Source organism: Tiliqua scincoides, chromosome 13 (assembly GCF_035046505.1).
Source record: "Tiliqua scincoides isolate rTilSci1 chromosome 13, rTilSci1.hap2, whole genome shotgun sequence".
In the NCBI taxonomy this organism is placed as follows: domain Eukaryota; kingdom Metazoa; phylum Chordata; class Lepidosauria; order Squamata; family Scincidae; genus Tiliqua; species Tiliqua scincoides.
Window position 1 is genome coordinate 3,895,483 of NC_089833.1, and position 21,167 is coordinate 3,916,649.

Here is a 21,167-nt window from a genome sequence, read left to right on the forward strand (position 1 = left end):
GAGAGAGAGATTTCCTCTCTCATACACACAGCTATCAGGAAGTTCGTCAACGCATCACGCCAAGAGCGATAGCCACACACCAGGGTGTTCAGGGATCTTTAATTCACAACAACTGATTGGGTTCAGGAATGATTCACAAGGGTTTAGCAGCAATCAACCACTCTGTCCCCAGAACAGCACTTGCACTGCTCAGTGGCAGAAGGGTAAGAAATGGCTCAATGGAAGACCTGGCAAATAGGGAGCCTCTTCTGGTTCAAAGTAGGTTCTGGCCCCCACCTGAAAAACTGTTCTCTGTGCCTCCAGGGGTAGGTTGTAGAGGGAGCACAGGAGAGATGAAGAGTAGCACTGATGGAAGAGATGGGAGGGAGCGAGAGCAACTCCAAAACATTACAAGGAATGGCCAGGAAAGGAATGGTCCTTGTGCCCACCACACAAGCTGAGCTGGTCCCCTCTTGCCAATCAGGGCTGGGAACGTCCCACAGAATGCCCTGAGCTCCCTCCCAGAGTTGCTTGCAATCGCACCTTTCCCTCCTTCAAGGTGGGATCCGACTAGTGTTTACTGGCTTATCTTAGTTCCCAACCTTGGATGCACATGTAAAGAAACGTGAACGTATTCCTAAAGTGCTAATAATAAATAAAGACATTCTACACAGACAGACGGATGCCCAAGCTGGCAACCAGAAGCCACCATGAGCGACTCCTCACACACACACACACACACACACACACAGCTTATACAATGGTTTTCTCCCAGGCAGAGAAGTAGTGGCTGAAGTAACCACTGCTTGAAGCTGGATCAGTAGAGCTTGTAGTTCCAGTAGCCAGAAAAAACAGCAATCTGAAAAACAAAAAATGGGAGAGGCAAGCATAAGAACATAAGAACAGCCCCACTGGATCAGGCCATAGGCCCATCTAGTCCAGCTTCCTGTGTCTCACAGCGGCCCACCAAATGCCCCAGGGAGCACACCAGATAACAAGAGACCTGCATCCTGGTGCCCTCCCTTGCATCTGACATAGCCCATTTCTAAAATCAGGAGGTTGCACATGCACATCATGGCTTGTAACCCGTAGAAGCAGAAGCAGGGTCATGCCAGTCCTTCCACTAAGGAGAGGGGATCACTCAGTGATTCACATTACGTGGACAGGGAATCAAAAAATGTTCCAGTCGCCCTTTCTGCAGTCAGTCTCTATGCTTCCCTGAAAATTTCACCCAGCTGTTTCCTTAAAGTACTGACAATTCAATAGCCAAAGTCCAACTTCTTGGTGAAAAGTAAGGCAAACTCACTAGGTCAGCGGTTCCCAAACTTACTAGGGTCACAGCACCCCTCTTTCACAGTGGCCTCTTCTTCCTGGCTCTCCCCAGAGCCATCATCTTGGATTGTGTGAAATCCAAGACAGTGAGACCCGGGACAGCCAGAAAGAAGAGGTTGCCAGGGAATCCCTTGGGACCCCTGTGAGTTCATGTGGCCCTTCAGGGCATGACAGCGCACAGTTTGGGAACCACTGCACTAGGTGCTCTTAAGCCAGCCCCTCTCAGCACCCACCCACCTGAATGTCAATGCCAAATGGGACAGGAGAAGGTCAAGAATGAGTACAGAAAACCTTGCTTGAACAATTCTGGCACTGTTCACTTTAAAACATGTTTGTTTTCCCCAAACATTATGACCCCAAAGAGTTTATAGTTCTAAAAATAAATAGCAGCAAAATAAACAATCCAGAACAGAACAACACAATGGCATTCGAGCAAATTAGGACCACTATGTGCATGGAAAACACACTCAGCAGCCACTCCCAATCCAAAGCAGCTGCTAACTTCAGCGGACCACTGCCAATCCTTCCCTCAAAATGTGCTATGCACCTACATAATCTAGAGCAAGTGTGTCAGACACAAGGCCTGCAGGATGAATGTGGCCCCCGTCAGCAATTTCTCTGGTCCCTGTTATAATTGGGCTCTTTCATACCTTGAAATTGTGAACAAGATTGGCACATTTGGTCATTTGCAGCTCATGAGTTTCTGTGTGAGAACAAAGTGCTGATTTCTGGCCATCACCTGCTGAATGATGTCATCTCCTGCTTAATGGTGACACTTCTGGCCTTCAGCAGGCACCATGAATGCTCACTTTGGCCATCTGTACGAAACGCGTTTGACACCCTTGCGCTGGAGCACCACTGAATTGCCAGTGATTGTTGTCCATATTTCTGCAGGACTTGTACTTCTGGTTCCATGCCCCACACCCTCAAGGCCTTTTGTTGCCAGATGCAAATGCTGAGTTTCCAGAGCTCAGGCCAGCAAATGCATTTTCAAGACCACAGCCTGGCCTAGACTCAAAGCAAGAACTTAGTGCGCCTCTGCCCAGCTGTCGTACCACCTCACCTTGTCCTTGAGCTGCTGGCAAAGCTGCAGGGATACCGTGAAGAAGACCAGGGCATCGTTGAGCCAGGGGACGACACACTCCACCTTATGGACGTGGCTGACTTCATATCTTTGGTTGCCGTACTCGCTAGGAGGAGAGGTGGGAAGGGGATTTGTTTTTTTAGACAGGTGCAGCGGTCACAAACAAGTCACGCACAGCCCTACACAGGCCTTCATCAGGGTGAGCCCGAGACCTCCCAGTGCATGAGGTGGCACAACCCGTGTCACCTCCACCCTTGCATGACACCTGGTCATGACAAATGCTGCCTGCCTCACCAGGCTGCTGCTTCCACAGCACCTCCTCAGTAGACCTGAAAAGCAGGAGGGGAGTGGAGCAGAAGAGTGGTCGCCTTGAGCATCTTCTCCACATGCCTTCTTCCATCCATTCCCCTCTTCCTTTTCAGATCCTAGGAGCAGAGGTGGGGCCAGGCATCCCTGTCAAACTGCCACCAAAAGCAGCTGCCTCAGTGGCCTCATGAATACACCAGCCCTGGCCTCCCCTTCCCCAACATGCAGACACGCCACTTACAACATGGCCCCTGGGTTGTGCAGGATGGACCCTCCAGCAGGTTTGAAATGCTGAGGAAGAAAATGTACACGTTACATACAGCTCTTGGAATTTCACATAACGGTTGCCAGGGACAGCTTTCTACACACTTGGTTGTGTACAGAACACACATGCAGGACAATGCAAGAGTTAAGGCCCAGGTAAATCCCTGTGAAGCAATCTCAACCATGCAATCCTGTTCAAGATAATAATGGCCTTGAAGGATTAGAGCACGGTCTATCTAGTTCAGTGTGCTGTCTGCCCAACGTGCCCAGTTGTGACAGACAGTGACATAGCTAGAAGGGGTGCAAAGCACTAAGTTTTGCAGGGAACCTCACCACGGCGTGCAAGTGGCCCCTCCCCTCTGGAGCCATTCGGGGCAGAAGGGAGCAAAAGGAGGCGTACAGGAAGTCAGAGACTCACAGTTTACTTTCTACATACCCCTGACTAGGAGATGCGCACAGCCCAAAGATACGATTAACTAACAACACCCTGCTACTTTTATCCCACACTGCAAACGGAGGTGGTAACAAAGGTTTTAGATACTGGTTGGTTGGCCAAGAGCTTGCCCAAGTCTAGTGGGAAGAAGCAAGTTGGACCAATGACTAGTCACCACCTAACGTAGGCTGCTCATCACAAACTTCTGGTTTAAGTTTTTTAAACAGAAGAAATATATGTTCACCTCGTAGCTGACCATGCTTCATTTTTAACAACTTGCTGAAAAGACGAAGGGTTTGTGGGTTATAATTTAAAGGTTAGAGAAATCCAAGAAGCTGCCTTCTACCAAGTCAGACACTTGGTCCGCCTAGTTTAGGATTGCCTACACTGACTGCCAGCAGCTCCCAGAAGGAGAAGGATGTTTTCTGGAGATACTTCCAGGGACTTTCTGCAGGCAACTTCTGCTTCTCTCAGAGGATTGTGTGGAGGAAAATCCTCTTCTCTCCTGGTCTAGCCAAGTACTCAGGAGACACTTCTATCAACAGAAATGTATTCTAACCTTTGGTTTCACAAAAAAATGCAAGTTTCCTATCAGCCATCTGATATTTCCCAAGGTCAGTGGAAATGGTGCATTTATTTTCTTCATATTTTTCCAGAACGTTAAACATTTTCTGAGTGTCACTTCCTGACTCCAACAGCACAAGCTACAAAGACGCTGGAGTCTAACCAGCTCATCAGAGCTTGTGCAACCGTCTTTCACAATATCTCGTACCTTCTCGGTGCTGATGTTAAATCCAAAAATAAAATCCTTCCAAAGCTTACAGTCACAGCTTCCCTTGGATCAAAGCCATCACCACTGAAAGATTCACTTGTGCTTCTAAGGCACAGTGTCTCGGAATTACAAGGAGCCCTGTCAGATTTATGGATGTTTTTGAATGCTCAGCACTATCAACAATAACACGTCTTGCTTTTCCTCAGAGCCAGAACCGGTGGCACTCTCTAACGGTGAGGGATGTTGTTTCAGGGCAGAAGAGAAGGGGCTCTGGCCTGGGAGGGAGTTGGCATTACCTTCGTGGAGCTGGGTTGCAGCAGGTGCAGTTGATAGACTGTCAAGCAGAGCTTGTTCAGGTTGATGTAGAAATTCACCAGGATATCTGGAGGCAGGGCAGGAGTGAACATTTTCTGCAGAGATACACCAAAGCAGCACTCTTCAGAGATAGGAACCTTCATCCCTTATCCTCTCTCCATTTAAAAGTATCCTTTTAAAAGTAAAGTGGAGCAACATGTAGCTGTAAACACTATAGCAGTGTTTCTCAAACTGTGGGTTGAGACCCACTAGGTTGGTCACGAGCCAATTTCAGGTGGGTTCCCATTCTTTACCATATTTTATTTTTATTATATTAGACTTAATGCTACCCTGGTAAGCATTTGGGGAAATGTCACAGATCTGTATGTTTAACAGACTACTATGAACAATGACAGTCAATGGGACTTACTCCTAGGTAAGTGTGGTTAGGATTGCAGCCTAGGATTGTTAAAATTTTCCTGCTTGATGATGTCACTTCCGGTCATGACATCACTTCTGGTGGGTCCTGACAGATTCTCAATCTAAAAGTGGGTCCCAATGCTTAGATTCCCTAACTTTTCAGTTTTTTAAAAGCCAGATTCTAGTCCTGATGCATGTGCAAAAATAAAGTGTGAAAACATTCTAGAAATATATACTGAACGCTCACAGGAGAGAGAAGGCTTTAACCCAGTTCTGCCTAGCCCACAGGTGCACACATTTGATCCCTGTTGCGTATATGCAACATTGGACAGAAACGGCTTAAGCAAGACTGCAGGTGTTCAGAGGAATGGGGACTAAGCCAAAGGGGGTGTGTGGGGAGGAACATCCCTCGTCACTCCCTTCCCTGGAGCAACACACAGCACTCCTGCCTTCTAAAGCCTTGTCCTTGCTCATATTTTAAATTCTGTATAGTCCAAGTACTACAAGAGGTTCATGTGAACGCACACGAAGCTACGGTGATGTGGAGAGCAAAGATGATATTTCCTTTGACACAGAACTTGAGCAGCCTGAGGCAGAAGAATGCCTTTCTTCCCAAGGGAAGCCTTCAACACAGGTAGTGTTCATTTACCGTGAGGCCACTGGAGGCAATTTCTGGTAGGGTAAGAGTGGCCGGGGTGGTGAGGCGGTTCCGAGCTCTTGTCAGCTGCAACATTACTGCGTCCATCAGCTGCCGTGGAGAAAAAAAAACCCACAACTTTATTTAGACTGATGTCTACTCTTTAGTATTGTTCAGATTGCAAACTGTTCTGGAAAACTGACTGGGCTGAGAAGTAGGGTATAAATATAATAAATAAAACTAACAGTGAATGGGAAATTCTTGGTCCAAGAGCCTGTGCAACGGCTCCTGCCCTTCCCCCAAACTAACAGTATTGTGCTGCTGGATTAGGTCAAAAGTCCATCACTCCAATATTCCATTTCCAACCACAGCCAGCCATATGCGTCTAGGATGCTCACAAGCCAGTCACGGATAGCAGCATCCCTCCCGTGCCTACTGAGCATCACGGGCTCAGAAGCCTTCAGTCTCTGAACATGGAAGTCCTATTTAGCCATCTAATCTTTTGAAAAGGTCACTGTCACATCCTGTGGCAGTGAGTTCCATAAGTTAATACAGCACTGAGAAGCACACAAAGGCCCAGAGCATAACAGGGTCTGAGCCTGAAGGCACAAGATGCAATCACTTTGCTGAAGCTAAGCAGGTTCTGTTAGATGGGCCACTCGCACAATGCAGTGAGGCTCCTTGCAAAACTTAGCACTTTGCACCCTCTTTAGCTGCATCAGTAGTTGCTTAGTACAACCCAGAATGGCTCACAGGAGATAAAATGAACAGTGTTCAAAGCAGGGCAGAAGACAGAATCAACAGTAAAGCCCCACCCCACAACAGTTTCAGCGTCGGTGAGAGGTCTCTTTGTCTGGATGTATGTAATGTAATTATCCCCTGGCTTTGCGGCATTTGCTAGGAAAGGCCTGGCTCACCTTGAGGACCTCACACCCTGTCTTGAACTGGTAATTGGCGCCTCTGTTGGTAAGCAAGTAGATGGCTTGGTTCACATGATTCCGTGCATCCTGGATCTGCAAAAGCACAAAAAGCAGCCCATCTGTATGGCTTTGCTGAAAGTCAGGGTGGTCAGAAAGCAAACCCAGAATCCTGAAACAGAGCTTCTCATTTCAACAATCACAATGCACAACATTCTGCAACTGAAGCAAAATGTAACAGTGCATGTGGTTCCCCTGCCTTCCCCTCCCCCACAAAACCCACTATGGGCTTTCCTTGAGAAGATCATGGACTTGGTTTTCTCTTCTAAGGAGCAAGAAATATGAATCAACAGATTCTGTGTTAAGAACGGATTCTGAAATGGTAATGACTCCTCAGTCTATATCTTCTCCTCTAGTTTCTGTGCTCCAGCAAATGCTAACCACTAGTTCTCCACCAGTAGGACGGCTAGAAACATGCCCCTTTGACTTGTGTAATAGTCAATGCTAGCTAGGATTAGTCCTGGCTGACTTTTATGTGCTTTCAAGCAACATGGCCTGGACAGAGCTGAACACAGCTCCATTTGTTCATTGTTTATACAACAGGTGAGGAACGGTTATGTAATGCTCTATGCTCAAGAGATCACAGTCAGTTTTACAGAAGACCATCTGGAAACGCATTCATCAAGCACCTCCCACACCATCATGCGCTAAAAACCAACTAGCATACACTTGTGGGTTTGCTCTAAATGTTTATACCCTACCATCTAATACAAATTATTTCTGAAGCAGCTTACAGCACATTAAATACCGTATTTTTCGCTCCATAAGACGCACCTGACCATAAGACGCACCTCGTTTTTAGAGGAGGAAAACAAGGAAAAAAATATTCTGAACCAAATAGTGTATTAAAATATTTAATAAACTATAACAGAATGACATTTGAACCATGTAAAGTGAACAGCAGTCAACAGTGGCATTAAGAACCATTATCACTGTCATTAACAAATGGAGAGACTTAAAGGTTTGAGTACTCTAGTTTTCTGGAAACCCCAAGAACTCATCATCGCTAGAGTCAGAATTTATGAAGCTCACAAAAGCAGGTGCACACAAATAGGGGATCACATTATCTTTCTGCTACAATGATGTTCTGCCAAATTCCAATCCACTGGGCCTCGTGCCCGCTTAAGGCTGATCAGTCCCCCTTGTGCAACTCACCAGTGCAGCAAGCAAAAGTGAGTCCAGTTCCAGTCCACAGATACCAAGTAAATCAGTCCCATCAATCAGAGTTACCAAATCAGAGTCCAGAGCCAATAAGCCAAATTACAGTCCAAGGTCAGGTTCCAGGTAGGTCAGTCAAATCCATCAGGGTATCCAAGTCCAGTCACAATCCACAGTCAGATTCCAAATTCAATAAACCCAGTCAGTCTCCTCTCCTACCTCCAACCTACACTTCTTCAAAACCCACAAACCCTTTCTGCCTCTGGTATTCCTTATATCCCTGAGGATATCCCTATTGCCTTACAGTGGCTGCAGCTGTGCAGCACACTCTGCTGGATGCCCAGGCCTTACCCTTAAAGGGGCCACTGCTGACACCACATCTACCTCCTCGCCAGTTCTTCCATGATTCCAATACAAATGAACAAGTGGAAAGTCCAACCACAACTTGAATTCTCAAGACACAACAAACCTCTGGATTTATGGTGAGAACCGAGTCTTACCTGGGGCTTGTGCAATAAGCAAACACTGGTATTCTGACCAAGGAGATAGTTTTTAATTTGTGATGGGGGGGGGGGGCTTACATTCAGATGCTGGATGAGGTGAGTGAAAGTGCCCCTCCCCTGCTGTGTGAGGGGGGGCAGAGCATCTGTGTGTGTAAGTGAAGGGGGCAGCCTGTGTGTGTGAGAGAGGGGGAAAGTGTTTGTGTTGCAGAGAAGTTGTGATGCTCCAGACTTGGGGGGAGGGAAGAGTCTGTGATGCTCTAGGCTTGGGGGGCGGAAGAGAAAAGCTGTGATGCTCCAGGCTTGGGGGGCGGAGAGAAGCTTTCCTGGGAGTAAGCCCCCCTGACTCTAATGGGACTTACTTCAGAGTAGGCATGCACAGGATTGGGCAGCGAGACTGCCACCCCACCCACGCTTTCCTGGGAGTGAGCCCCAGTGAATCTGAGACTTACTTCTGAGTAGACACGCGGGCTTGCTCAGCAAGACTGCCACCCCACCCACGCTTTCCTGGGAGTGAGCCCCAGTGGCGCTGAGACTTACTTCTGAGTAGACACGCGGGCTTGCTCAGCAAGACTGCCACCCCACTCACGCTTTCCTGGGAGTAAGCCAGGAAAAACTGTAAAAAAAAAAAAAACCCTGCGCCCCTGGCCCCGCCGGCTCTGCTCGGCTCCGCTTCCCAGGAAAGGGGCAGCTAAGAGAGAAGCTGGAGGGTGGGGTTTCATATGCTACTCTACTCTGCTACAAAAGGGTCCTCTGGTTTCTGAACGCCAAGAAGGAGCTTTGTCTTTTGAAGGCCTTTGCCAGGGGAGGGGGAACCTGGTCACCACACCTGCTGCAATTTCCACTGCTTGTCATCCCGGAATGCAAAGTGCAGAAGCTGGTTATTCCTGGGCATTTTCAAGTTAATATCCTGAAAAGAGAAAATCAGGAGTAGTGAGGAGGAGAAAGATGGAGAAACCGCCTGTTAATTCAGAGTGGTGTCGAGCCACCAAGACTGAGGAGTCCTGGCAGTGCCAAGCCAGGTGGCCCCACCTGTAGGCTGTCATGCTTAATAAAGCAAAGGCTTGAGAATGACAGGCTACTTTTGGAGTGGTCCACCACCAGCAGCCAGTCACACCACCCAGAAGGAGAGCTAGGGTCCTCAGGGGAGATTTGCTGTCATGCCATGAGAGCCCAAGGGTGATGCCTGGGAAATCAGGAAGGTGACCACTCCCCGGCACATAAGCCCTGCTGGGACAAATACTCACAGCCTGGCACAGGGCATCTCCTTGAAGCGTCAGAACTCCCTTCACCTGGTCAGCACTGAAAGAAGAGACAGAGTTATTAAAATGAAGAAAATACTTCCAGAGCCCAAGGCCTCTGGGGGTGTGTACAGAGACAAACAAAAAGGCTAGAAGGGGAAATGAAACCTCTTTAGAGAACTGCAAAGAGTCCCAGTTTAGCCTCTTCAGTGGCACAGAGAGGCCTTTTGTCATTGCCCAGCCTTCTGCCAACCGTCAACACGCAGAACACAGCACCCTTGTATACGCCTTTCAAGCCTGATTCAGCCGTCTAAGCTCTGTTTGTCATTTATACACGAGTCCTTTTGTTTCCACAACAGGCTTCTGACCCTAACCGACATGAACACAAACGGGGCTTGGTTAGCAATCCAGGTTGCCAGAAGAGCTGCTCCAACTTCCAACCATGCTCCATGTTTCTGTATTAACGGTTTGTAACAGATCCCTAATGAAGAGCGGAGAGCCACTGGGGGTAGTGCAGCTTCTCTTCAGTCCCCCAGCCAGGTTTGCATATGCGCCAGAGGACTAGCAGCAGAATGTCTCTTGACTCCTTACCACTGCCAATGCAATGGGGCTGAAAACCAAGGGCAGAGCGGGAAGAGAAAGAATGCCCTTGTTCCCAGTGGGTCTTTTTATTTTTCTACTGTTCACCTGTTGCCCTGCCCGGAGGGCTTTAAAGCATACCATCCATACACCTTCCACCACAGGGAAGGGCCACTTTTCAGTACCTGCTTGGAACACAAAAAGCCTCAGATTCCATTTCTGACATCTCCAGATAATGCCGACAAAGACCCCTCTCCAAAACCCAGAAGCACTACAGCCAGCCACTGTCAACAACAGTGAGCAAGGCAAACTTGAACACACAAATCAGCTGATTCTGTAGTAGGCAGTTCCCCATGTTCCCACCCTTCTTCTGATCCTTATCTGTGATCTGTAGTACTTATTTATACAGCACCTTACAGAGTTACATGCACAGAACAAGACAGATCCCTGCCTCCAAGGAGCTTACAATCTAAAATAAGTAGGGGTGCAAACAACAGATATGCAGAGGACCAGGCAGAGAGGAAAGCATGTGGGCAAATGCCATCAGACATACTTAAACCTGGAAGACTTTCATGTGAAGTCGAGACTAAAGGGTAAGCCAGAAAGGTGGGTTTTGAGGATCAGTTTGATGGAAGAGAGGTAGCACCTTGTACGTGTTCAGGAGGTCATTTCAGGCCTAAGGGGAACTCTAGGAAAATGGGTGGAAATCTTTAAAAGCGAGGACGAGAGGGACCTCGTCAGCCAGCTGTAGCCTCTGTTTAGCCTAGTCACACTGACAAAAGAAGAACACAACCCCCCCACCCCCAAAGACTGAAAAACCATTTCTGCTTAAACATCATGATGCAACAGGCAGAAAGTATGACTGGAATATGAGCCTCCAGATTCAAGCTCCTCCTCATCGAGTGGCCTTGGCCAGGTCTGCTCAACCGCACCAGACTGCAGTGGCGCAGCAAGTGGGAGGCAGGGGGTGGCCCATCCCAGGTACCAGAAGTGGGTACCGGAATCGCCCCAGCCACCGCTTGAGTGTGCACACGCTCCAGCCACTTCCTGAGCCAGAACAGTGGCTAGAACCCATGCGCAGTCACAGCTGCAGCTGGGGCTCAGAGCCCTCCTCCACTTTGTGTTTGCTGAACACCTCCTCCTCTCGGAGAACTCAGAAGTGCTGTCAACGCCCTGGGTGCCACAGCCCCCCAGCGACGCTTCTGCCAAGTAGTTGCTATGAGAAGTCAACCGTAACATGTTATGAACCCAACTCTTACTTTGAAGTGCCCAGCATGAAGTTCTCCTGTTTGATCGGTCCCTCTGAGCCGCTCACCGGCAAAGTGAACCGATGAGAAGCCTCCTACGCAAGAAAGAAAAGGAGAAGCATCAGTGCCAGAGGCCTGGGCTGCCCTAAGGTGGCTTCTTTTCCTTGGCTGCAAAACTGACCCTCCCACCCCTGATCTGTAATCTCAACGAAATGATCAGATGCATCAGAATTTATATGCCTGGAAATTAAGTTACTTCATGATCCACAGGTTGTTCCCAGCCCAACAATGCTGGAATAACCAGTCATGCTGGAAGGTCAAATTGAAAACCCCGCACAAGTCTTTACACTCACCCACCTCAACGGGCACAGTACAGCAGCCAAGTGGTTAATTTAACACTTCAGAGTTGTAATCCCAATACCCAAAATGGGATTCTTTAGCCTTTGAAGATTTTGTTTAGTTTCTGTAGCCACAGATTATTTTTGCACTGCTCCTTGCTCTGAGGTTATGTTTTGTTGTTCCAACCATTGTGGGACAACACAACGTTGCAACAGGCAACATTTAATGTTTTTATTATGATTGTTGTTTTGGTTTTAAGTTGTTCAGAGCTGCCTGAAGGGGGAGAGAGAACAGGGCAGCTTTCCAGTCCACCACAGAGGATCCTTCTCAATCTCTGTTCAGAAGTCGATCCCCTGGACAAACCTGGCTCTTCACTGCCTAAAACTGGGGTATCAGGCTAAGTGCTCTAGATACCTGGCCTACGCTTCTGAGGACATGATATTATTATTACAATTGTTTGCAGGGCCCATAGCAAACCTGAAACTATTCTGCAGTGGAAAAGGAAGACCCTGAGAAGTGCAACAGAAAGTGGAATGCCTTTGAAGTTCAAGGAAACTGCGGCAAACAGAAAAACAGGCAGCTGGAACAGTGGCATAGCTAGAGGGGTGCAAAGCATTTTGCAGGGAGCCTCACTGCAGCGTGCAAGGGGCCCCTTCCCTTTAGAGCCATTCCAGGCAGGAGGAGCAAAATGGAGGCATACAACTCAGTTTTGCTTCCCCCACTTGGAACAACTCTGAAGGGGACAGACCCCTGGACAACTTGGAACAACTCTGAAGGGGACAGACTGTGGTGAGGCTTCCTGCAAAACTTAAGTGCTTTGCACCCCCTCTAGCTATGCCATTGAGCTGGAAGAAAACCAGGGATCTTTTTAGTAACTACCTTCAGAATATCTTGCAGTTGTCGAAGGACGGCGTGCACCTCTTCTCGCAAAAGCCATTTGAACTCCTCCTCCTGCATGGAAAGACAAAACGAGGATTGACAGAATGAGGCATCGAGAGGTTTCACAAGCTGTTGTCTGCTCCCCTCTCTTCTGATCACACAACGGAGAGGGATGAGGCAGTTCTGACCACATTCACAAAAGCTGTTTTGTCCTTGGATGATTGTGCACTTTCCCCCTTTCTTTAAATGAAGGTCTTACCCAGCAGCAGTAATACGACATAAGCAGAACACCTTCCATTTAAATGTATTCCCACTCATTTCAAATTTCCCCACTAAAATTCCCACTAAAAAATTTCAATTTTTTTTCACAGCAAATGCTCCACATTTCACAGATGCAAAAAAAGTCAGGGCACGTGAGTTACATCCCTCTTCATATTCCAAGGATCAATTTCTGAGCCCCACTCTCTCCAAATGACTGAAAGCTCTTTGCTGTACACAGCGGTTCTGTCCTCCACTGATTTAAAACCCAAGAAGAAGGTGGATTGATGAGTTGGATGAGGCCAACACAGCCCACTGTGGCGTGGTGAAAGTCCCTGCTTCGATTTCTGGCATTCTTCAAGTGGAAAAGGGAAAGACCTGGGCCTGAAATCTTGGGGAACCACTGACAGTAGGCAGCTTCCTATTCCACAAGTCCCCACTGTGGCAGCAAGACACGGAGTGTAGCCTCGGCTTCCTCAGATCATGCCCAAGAGGTTCGGCTCTAAATGGAGCAACACCTCTGCTGTTCTGTCTTTCGAAAAAGCCGCAAGAATAGAACAAAAACACCACACCTTGTGGTTCATGTGCTTTACTGCTAAATCTGGCAGCTTTGGGGGAAACCTTGGAAGTTTCTGTTTGCCTTAAAAACACAAACATTCCTGGCCCTCACAGTTGGAGAGGGGGTTTGGGTCCACCCAAAACAAGCAAGTCAGAGAAGCTTGACTTCAATTCCCATTTACCACCAGTCCTAAACTCACACAGTCTCCGCCCCAATCTTCAACAAAATGAACTATATTTGAAAACCTCCCCTGCTTTTCCATAGCATACGTTAATTAATTTTATTTATTTTTCACATTTTTATACCGCCCTTCCTCCAAAGAGCTCAGGGCGGTTTACACAGCTGCTCCTCCCCTCTTTCTTATCCTCACAACAACCCTGTGAGGTAGGTGGGGCTGAGAGAAAGTGACTGGCCCAAGGTCACCCAGGAAGCTTTGTGGCTGAGGGCGGATTTGAACCTGGAACATCCAGGTCTAAGTCGACCTCCAAAACCACTACACTACCCTGGCTCTCCAGGCTCTATATAATGTGTATAGTACATAGTTAATATGTACAGTTAATTAACATGCAGCACAATCCTATTTTGCTCTGGAACAAGCAGGTCAGGAGGCCTGCGCTGTATCCAGCACAAGATAGGGGTCCAAAGTGGCTCTGCCAGAGGTAAGGGGAAACTTACCCCTGGGTAAGCCACTGCAGCCCCATGGGTCTCCTCAGACTTGCGCCACCTCTGGAAGTGGCATACGTCCAAGGAGAGCGAAGTGGCTTGCAGCTGCTCCGTGCAGTTCAGGAACAGGGGCTAGGATCTGGCATATCTGCTGAGTCCCCGCCTCGCCTCCCGCTTCCACCCACCCCCAGGATTACCCTCAACCCTCCTCTGAATGCCTCCTTCCCACCTCTTTCCCAGAGCCTTGCGTTGGCCGAGCTTGGCCAACGCAAGGCTCCCCCATGAAGTTGGCATGGAGGCTGGATTCAGCCTTTGCGGGCAGGCGCACATCCCTAAGCCAGCCCAGCTGACTCCCGAGGAGGTGCAAATGTGCTTTACGGCATGTGCTTTAGCAACTTGTGCCAGCCAAGGGCTCTCCTAGGATTCCGTCCAAACTTAATTAACATAGTAAATATGTATAGTACACTGTTAATGTGCATAGTAGTACCCAGTACATAGCATGTAATGCTATTTGCTAATATGCAATTATAGATGTGTTTGGGTAAGAAAGTTTTTAAAGTCCCCATTCCAAATCCTGCAAAAAAGAAGAAAATAATTAAGAAACTGCCAATTTAATCTGTATTCCAACCCAGCACTTCTGGTTGCAAAGTTTGGTGGAATTTTCCAAAGAGGATGAAGATGTTCAAAATGAAATGTCAACATCTGAGAACACTGCTCAAGCCTCATGGTTTACTCAGGAACAAACCCAAAGCAGTGCGCAGCATTCGGCCAGACATCAGTGGTGTACTGTTGGTCTCATCAAGACCGACAGTGCCACGATCAGACAGTTTCCTTCCTGAGGGCACCTTGGAATTCTTCTCTAGCAATTATGGACACAAACACAAACATGTTGTCTCAGAGGCACATGATTCCTGGCAGCACAGACATGGCTTTAATAATTAACTTGCACCAATTTCTGCCTCATTTATTCTTAAGGAGAATGGCACGGGGCAGAAAGCAAGACTTCACTTCTGCTTTTTGTTATTTCAGGGCACGGCTTTAGGGCCAAACAGGTAGGTTGCACCCTTTCTGCCCTGCTCTTTCCCATCTAAAGGCTGTTCAGAGGTGCAGAGTGAAAACATTTCCAGTCCTCACCTGAAATTGGGAGACTGCTAGGAATGTGCTGCCTGGGGTTGCCAGTGCACACAGCCAACCTTCTGTTGGGTTTTCCACCTGCACAGTAGCTTGTCACCAAACAAAAGGGAAGATGTCTATTTCATTTGCTGTACTTATTCACTACTTCTCAGACAGGGCTGGCTCCCAAAGCCGCTCACAATTAAAATCCACACAAGGGTACAAAATAATTAGGGCACGCAGGAATGTGCAGTGAAGTCTCTTTTGGCAGCTGGTGAAAACAGCCCAGGTTTTGGGTTCTTTTCTATAGAGAGAGAGGGGGCAGAAGGACTTTGGATCTGGTCGATGTGAAAATGCCAATCCACAGGATCAACTCTCCTGTTGCTCAATTTAACCAGGTGTTCACTACTGGAGAGCCAAGCTATGCCAAGTCCAGTCCAAAACTCCCTCTTCTAAGCCCCTCTCCTGCACTTCAAAGAGACCATCGGTATTAAAGGACTGTCACTTGATTTACATTTCTGGGTTTGATTAACTTGCAATTTAATAAACAAAAGCTACTGTTCATTGGGCAGGCTTCCCAGAACTGTGCTTCTGCCTGCACAGAGAATAAATTTAGATCTGGTGATTTACATTTGCGGCCTCAGGTCCTCACACCACATTGCAAGCCATGCCTAAGGGGCTCTCCAACTGTCAGGGGTGGCTTTTCTGGGGCACGTGGGCCTGTGATGGAGGAGCAGCCCAGAAGAACCATGAACCCTTTTGCCACCACAAAAGCACTGGTTACTAATTTAAGATTTGCAACCCTACTTAGAATACAAACTGTAAATCGGCAAGATACTCTAGAGCTCTTTCCTTCAATGCAGAGTTTTATTTGGACTTTTTTTTTTTAAAGTCTCACTTCAGGATGCGTAGAAACATATATTGCACAAGTTTAATTATAAAGAGCTTCTCTACTCCAGATCAGCCCAGCTGAAAACACACTGGGGCCTTTTTCACATCTTGATTTATAACATTCAGGCCCTACATTCAATCCTAACCCACTTTCCAGCACTGGCATAGCGGAGCCAATGGGACGTGTGTTGCATCCTGCAGTTGGGTGGCACTCATGGAGACCTTCTCAGAAAAAGGGAATGTTTGTTCCCTTACCTAGGAGCTACATAGCCCTTATGTCAGGGCTGGAAAGTGGGTTAGGAGTGCGGCCTCAGAGAACAGCAAACAAAACAGATGCTCCATGTAGCTGCATGACCTTTACTTAGAAATCCATTTGGGAATAAGTCTTCCTTCTAGGGCTTTACACACTATTCAAATGATCACAATGACAACAATGGAAAAAAAGGAAGACTAAAAAGTCATTCCTCCACGCCATTGTAAAAACAAAACCTCAGGGCAAGTTAAGAGTCATAATAATACTCCAGGCATTGGTGGCAGATGGGACCTGAATTCAAGGATTAACACAGATTGCCAGATTGTATACATGGGCTTTAAAGACACACAGAATCCTATGAAGCTTCACAATAGTGAGAGAATAAAAAGGAGCCTTAGAGCATCTTAAAAGACTTAACAAATTTATTGTAGTCTAAGCCAGAGCAGGGGTGGGCAAGTAACTGCCCCATAGCTGGACTTTCTCTTTGAAAGGAAGGCACTTTTCACATCCTCCAAGCAAAGGGAGTATGACTCAGGAGCAAAAGGAGCAAAACTCAGAGACAGAGGCCCTGCCTCCCAAGCTCCAAGTTTGAGAAGGACAGTATATTCATCTAATCTCTGATCTCAACTGTCGTTACAAGCCACAGAGCAGCAGGATCGCTGCCCATAGAGTCTTTTGGCACCAGCAAAAAGATTCAACTCACACAGTAACATGGGTTGGAAACCTCAGCAGCAAGAGAACTCAGATCTGCCTTTCAGCAACAACTATGGCCTCTGAAAGGCATTTGAGAAATCAGAGGAATCTGTATGACTGCGGTGCAGGTACGTACCTTACACCATAATCCTGTGCTCCTCCTCAGGAGTGAATTCAATTGTACCTCCTTCCCAAAAAAGCATGCATATGATTGCAGTCTTACAATGTAACCCAGTGTATATTCAGAAGTAAGCCCCATTAAATTCAGTGGGATTTACTCAAAGTAAGCGTGTAGAGCAGTGGTTCTTAAACTGGGGCATCGCGACACCCCAGCCTGTGAGCCCTGTGCTCTGCCCCGTTAAGGGGCGGGGAGGGGGGAATGGAGTGACGTGATTCCCAAGAGTGTGCTGCTTTGAAGGGGTGCAGGGGCTTGTTCCCACTTAACAGGGTCTGCAGCAGGCTCCTGGGGGTGCAGGGAGTCCCACGCCATCCTCCGCAGGGCTCAACATGCGGAGACGCTTGAGGTTGCGACCCGGTTTCGCATTCAGAAACCAGAAGTGGACCGCGATCATTATCTGCACCATCTTTGCATGTTGAGGAGCCCTGTGGAGGCTGGCGTGGGGCTCCCCGCACCCCCAGGAGCCTGCTGCAGGCCCTGTGCCTCTCCAAAGTGGCGTGATCCTGCCAATCACATAGCTCCATTCCTCCCTCCCCCACAAGAATTTACAGCTTGGCTGAAACTCCCAGAGAGTTTGAGAACCACTGGTGTACCGGATTGTAGCCTCAGAGAAGCAAGAGTGCCTCAGGTTGCTAGAACATGGCTGTGATATGTGGGGGCTGTTCCTGCTATCAGCTTAGAAACCAGAGGCTGGCAAATTCTTGGATGATCATTCATCAGTGGGAATTGGCTGTGAGAGTTAAATGGGTCCTCCTACACCTTCAGAGATGAGGCAACCTTAGAGCATGTGAGACAGAAGACAAACAAGCAGGGGTGACTACTGTCATCATCGAGCCCTGCTTGCCTGCTATCTAAAAGTACCTCGCAGGCCCCAGCTGAAAACAGGAAGGCAAACTAAAGGGATCTTTTGCCTAATCTGGTAAAGAGAATCAAATGTTGATACGATTCAAGGAGAAGCTGGATGAAGGAGAGGATTCTTTGATCCGTTTTGAATCTTAGTTTGCTGCTGCTGCTGCAAGTGTGAGATTGGATCCAGTTTTTCAGTCCCACTACAAGCTCAAGAGAAGAGACAAAGATTCCCTCTACATCAGGGGTTCTCAACCAGTGGTACACATACACACAGCAGTATGACAGGCAGTGCTGGGTGGTAGATGTGGCACCCACTGCCTGGCAGTGACACTGCAATGGGAGCTCCCAACAGCAATAGGAAGCTCGAGCCAGAGGGCAGACCTCTAGCGTGTGCTTTTCAAGCACAAGTAAAAGCTCGCCTGCACACCCTGAGCCTCTTACTGACCTTGGAAGCTCCTGTTGTGGTCTCCAAATCCAGAAGTAACTGGTGATGATGTCATCGCCAGTTACTTCCAGTGGTACCTCTGAGGACAGCGTGGCAGCAAGTGGTATTTCGGGGGAGCAGCATTGAGAAACACTGTTCTAGATTCTAGAAGGAGCCACAGCTCAGTGGTAGAGCCTCCGCTTTGCCTACAGAAGGTTCCAGGTTGAATTTTCAGCATCTCTCTGTAGGACAAAGAAAAATTCCTGAGTGAAACACAGTCAGGGTTGACGATATTGATGGAACAAGAGTCTGACTCACTATAAGGCAGGTTCTCATGTTTCTAGGCCAAGGAGCAGAAAGGGCCACTTCTGCCATTGGAACCTCTCAGGGCAACCAGCTACAGAGTGACCTGCAAACTGTTTTGGTTCTTCACACTGAAAGAAAGAGCCTGGAACGTGCAGTCCACTGCCAGGAGCCAGAAGAAATGCCACAGGCGCATCCCACATATCCCTAAAACAGAGCACTTTTGAACTGAATTGCATTGCTGCAAGCCCTTTGGGGAGCCCCATCTGGGCTGAAATGCAAAGACGTAAATATTGACTATATCATGGGCGATTATAAGATGGGTGCACCTGGTTATATTCAGGGAAGCAACCCACCAGCACACCTTACAGGATCATGGAGTTGGAAGGGACCTACAAGGTCATCCAGTCCAACCCCCTGCCTGAAGCAGGAAATCCTCCTAGGGTATCTCCAGCAAGTGCCTGTCAAGCCTCTGCTTGAAGATCTCCAGTGAGGGAGAGTCTATCCCCCCCTCCTTGGCAATCTGTTCCACTGCTGAACTGCCCAGAACTGGCTCAAATGTCTTCCTGACCTCCAGCCGGAAATCTCCTCTCTTGGAGTTTGTACCCACTGGATCTAGTTCTGCTTTCAGAGGCAGCTGAGAACAAATGCGTCCGTTCTTCCATGTGGCAGCCCTTCAGGTCTTTGAAGAGATCTATCAGATCCCCTCTCAGCCTCCTCTTTTCCAGGCTGAACATGCCAAGTTCCCTCAACCTTTCCTTGCAGGGCTTGTCCTCCAGCCCCCTGATCATCCTTGTGGCTCTCCTGAGGTGCCCAGAATTGGACACAGCACTCCAGGTGAGGTCTGAGCAATGCAGAGTAAAGTGGAATCACGACTTCTCGTGACTGGGAAGCTACAGTTCTACTAATACAGGCTGAAACTGCATTCACCTTCTTTGCAGCCGTGTCATGCTGCGGACACTTGTTCATCTTGGGATCCAATGCAACTCCAACACCCCTGTCTATGTATTTCTCTTAATGCCACAACACACCCATTTTGTTGATCTGGATACACACACATGTATAAAAAACTAGGGAAAGCAATACCTTATGCATAAATACCTTATATACATACATATATTGGCAACCTTCAGTCTCGAAAGACTATGGTATCGCGCTCTGAAAGGTGGTTCTGGCACAGCGTCTAGTGTGGCTGAAAAGGCCAATCCGGGAGTGACAATCCCTTCCACACCGGGAGCAAGTGCAGTCTGTCCCTGGTCTGTCTCCCTGGCTATGGGCCTTCCTTCTTTGCCTCAGTCTGTTGGCCAAGTGTCTCTTCAAACTGGGAAAGGCCATGCTGCACAGCCTGCCTCCAAGCGGGCCGCTCAGAGGCCAGGGTTTCCCACTTGTTGAGGTCCATCCCTAAGGCCTTCAGATCCCTCTTGCAGATGTCCTTGTATCATACATACATAAACACCTTATATGTATGTATCATACATACATAAACACCTTATAAACATTAAATAGCATTAAACATGCTATTAACATGTTACAACAACACACTAACACGTTAATAACATGCTACATGATACAATAACATACTAACATGTTGATACATGTTACAATGACATACTAACAAGTTAATAACATGTTACATGTTACAATACCATACTAGTATGCTAATAACATGTTGCAATAGCATACTAGCATGTCAATAGCGTGTTACATGTCACTGCAACATGCTAACATGTCAACAGTATCAACGTGGATGCCAGTGGAAGGTGGCTCCGAAGGGGAAAGGAGGAGAAGCCAAGGTCGCTGACGTCACAGGCAAACACAGCGTGCCGGTGACGTCACGCGCAGGAGCAGCGGCGGCGCTGACGTCACGCGCAGCCCCTGAGGCGCCGGAGATGCAGCCCGCCCCCGACCCCGCTCTCACCAGGACGGCCCGCTCCGCCGCACTCGCCAGCGCCGCCATCCTCATCGCCGCCCTCGCCTCACGCCCGCCGCGACTGACTGAGCGGAGGCGACCAGCGCGGGCTCTGCCTCCCCGCCGCTCCTAATTGGGCAGCCGCTGGCGCGCCGATTGGCTGGGCGTCACTCCGGCCCCGCCCCTCCGGCTCAACCATAGAGAGAGGGCGGCTAGAGCGCCACGCGCGAGCTTCCCGGCAATGGCCGCTTACCGTTGTCCTCGTTCATCCTACGTGCCGCTCTGGCCTCATACGCCTCTATGCCCCTGATCACCAGGGTGACGGGCATTTTGTTAACGTTCGCCTAGCAACCAGAAAGGCCGCTGATTGGCTAACGCAGTTCGCAGCATCCCTCCCGCTCTCTGCTGGCCAGAGCTGGGCGCCGCCAGAGGGCGCTGCGCCGCGCAGCATCACAGGCAGCAGCCAAGGGGGAGCAGACCCTGCTGAGGACCTCTGCCCGCCCCACAGCCCAGCCCAGCCCAGCCCCTGTCAGCCGGGTAGGGGCTAGAAGAGGCCGACAACATACAGAACAAGGTAATTGGACATGGTTTTATGTGAACTTGATGGACCATAGTAATAGTGTATTAATGCCA

General features: G+C 48.5%; 1 protein-coding gene across 1 annotated transcript; it reads right to left on the bottom strand.

The window, feature by feature from the left end:
- Positions 1 to 94: 94 nt before the first annotated feature.
- On the bottom strand, positions 95 to 20,641 carry ROGDI (rogdi atypical leucine zipper). Its single transcript, XM_066640757.1, has 11 exons — positions 20,544 to 20,641; positions 12,442 to 12,513; positions 11,236 to 11,318; positions 9,404 to 9,458; positions 8,986 to 9,066; positions 6,439 to 6,534; positions 5,534 to 5,632; positions 4,467 to 4,580; positions 2,943 to 2,992; positions 2,375 to 2,501; positions 95 to 838 (listed from the first exon to the last, which is right to left on the bottom strand). The coding sequence occupies exons 1-11, from the start codon at positions 20,586 to 20,588 to the stop codon at positions 797 to 799; spliced, it is 864 nt and encodes a 287-aa protein (XP_066496854.1). The 5' UTR covers positions 20,589 to 20,641; the 3' UTR covers positions 95 to 796.
- Between the last annotated feature and the right edge of the window lie 526 nt (positions 20,642 to 21,167).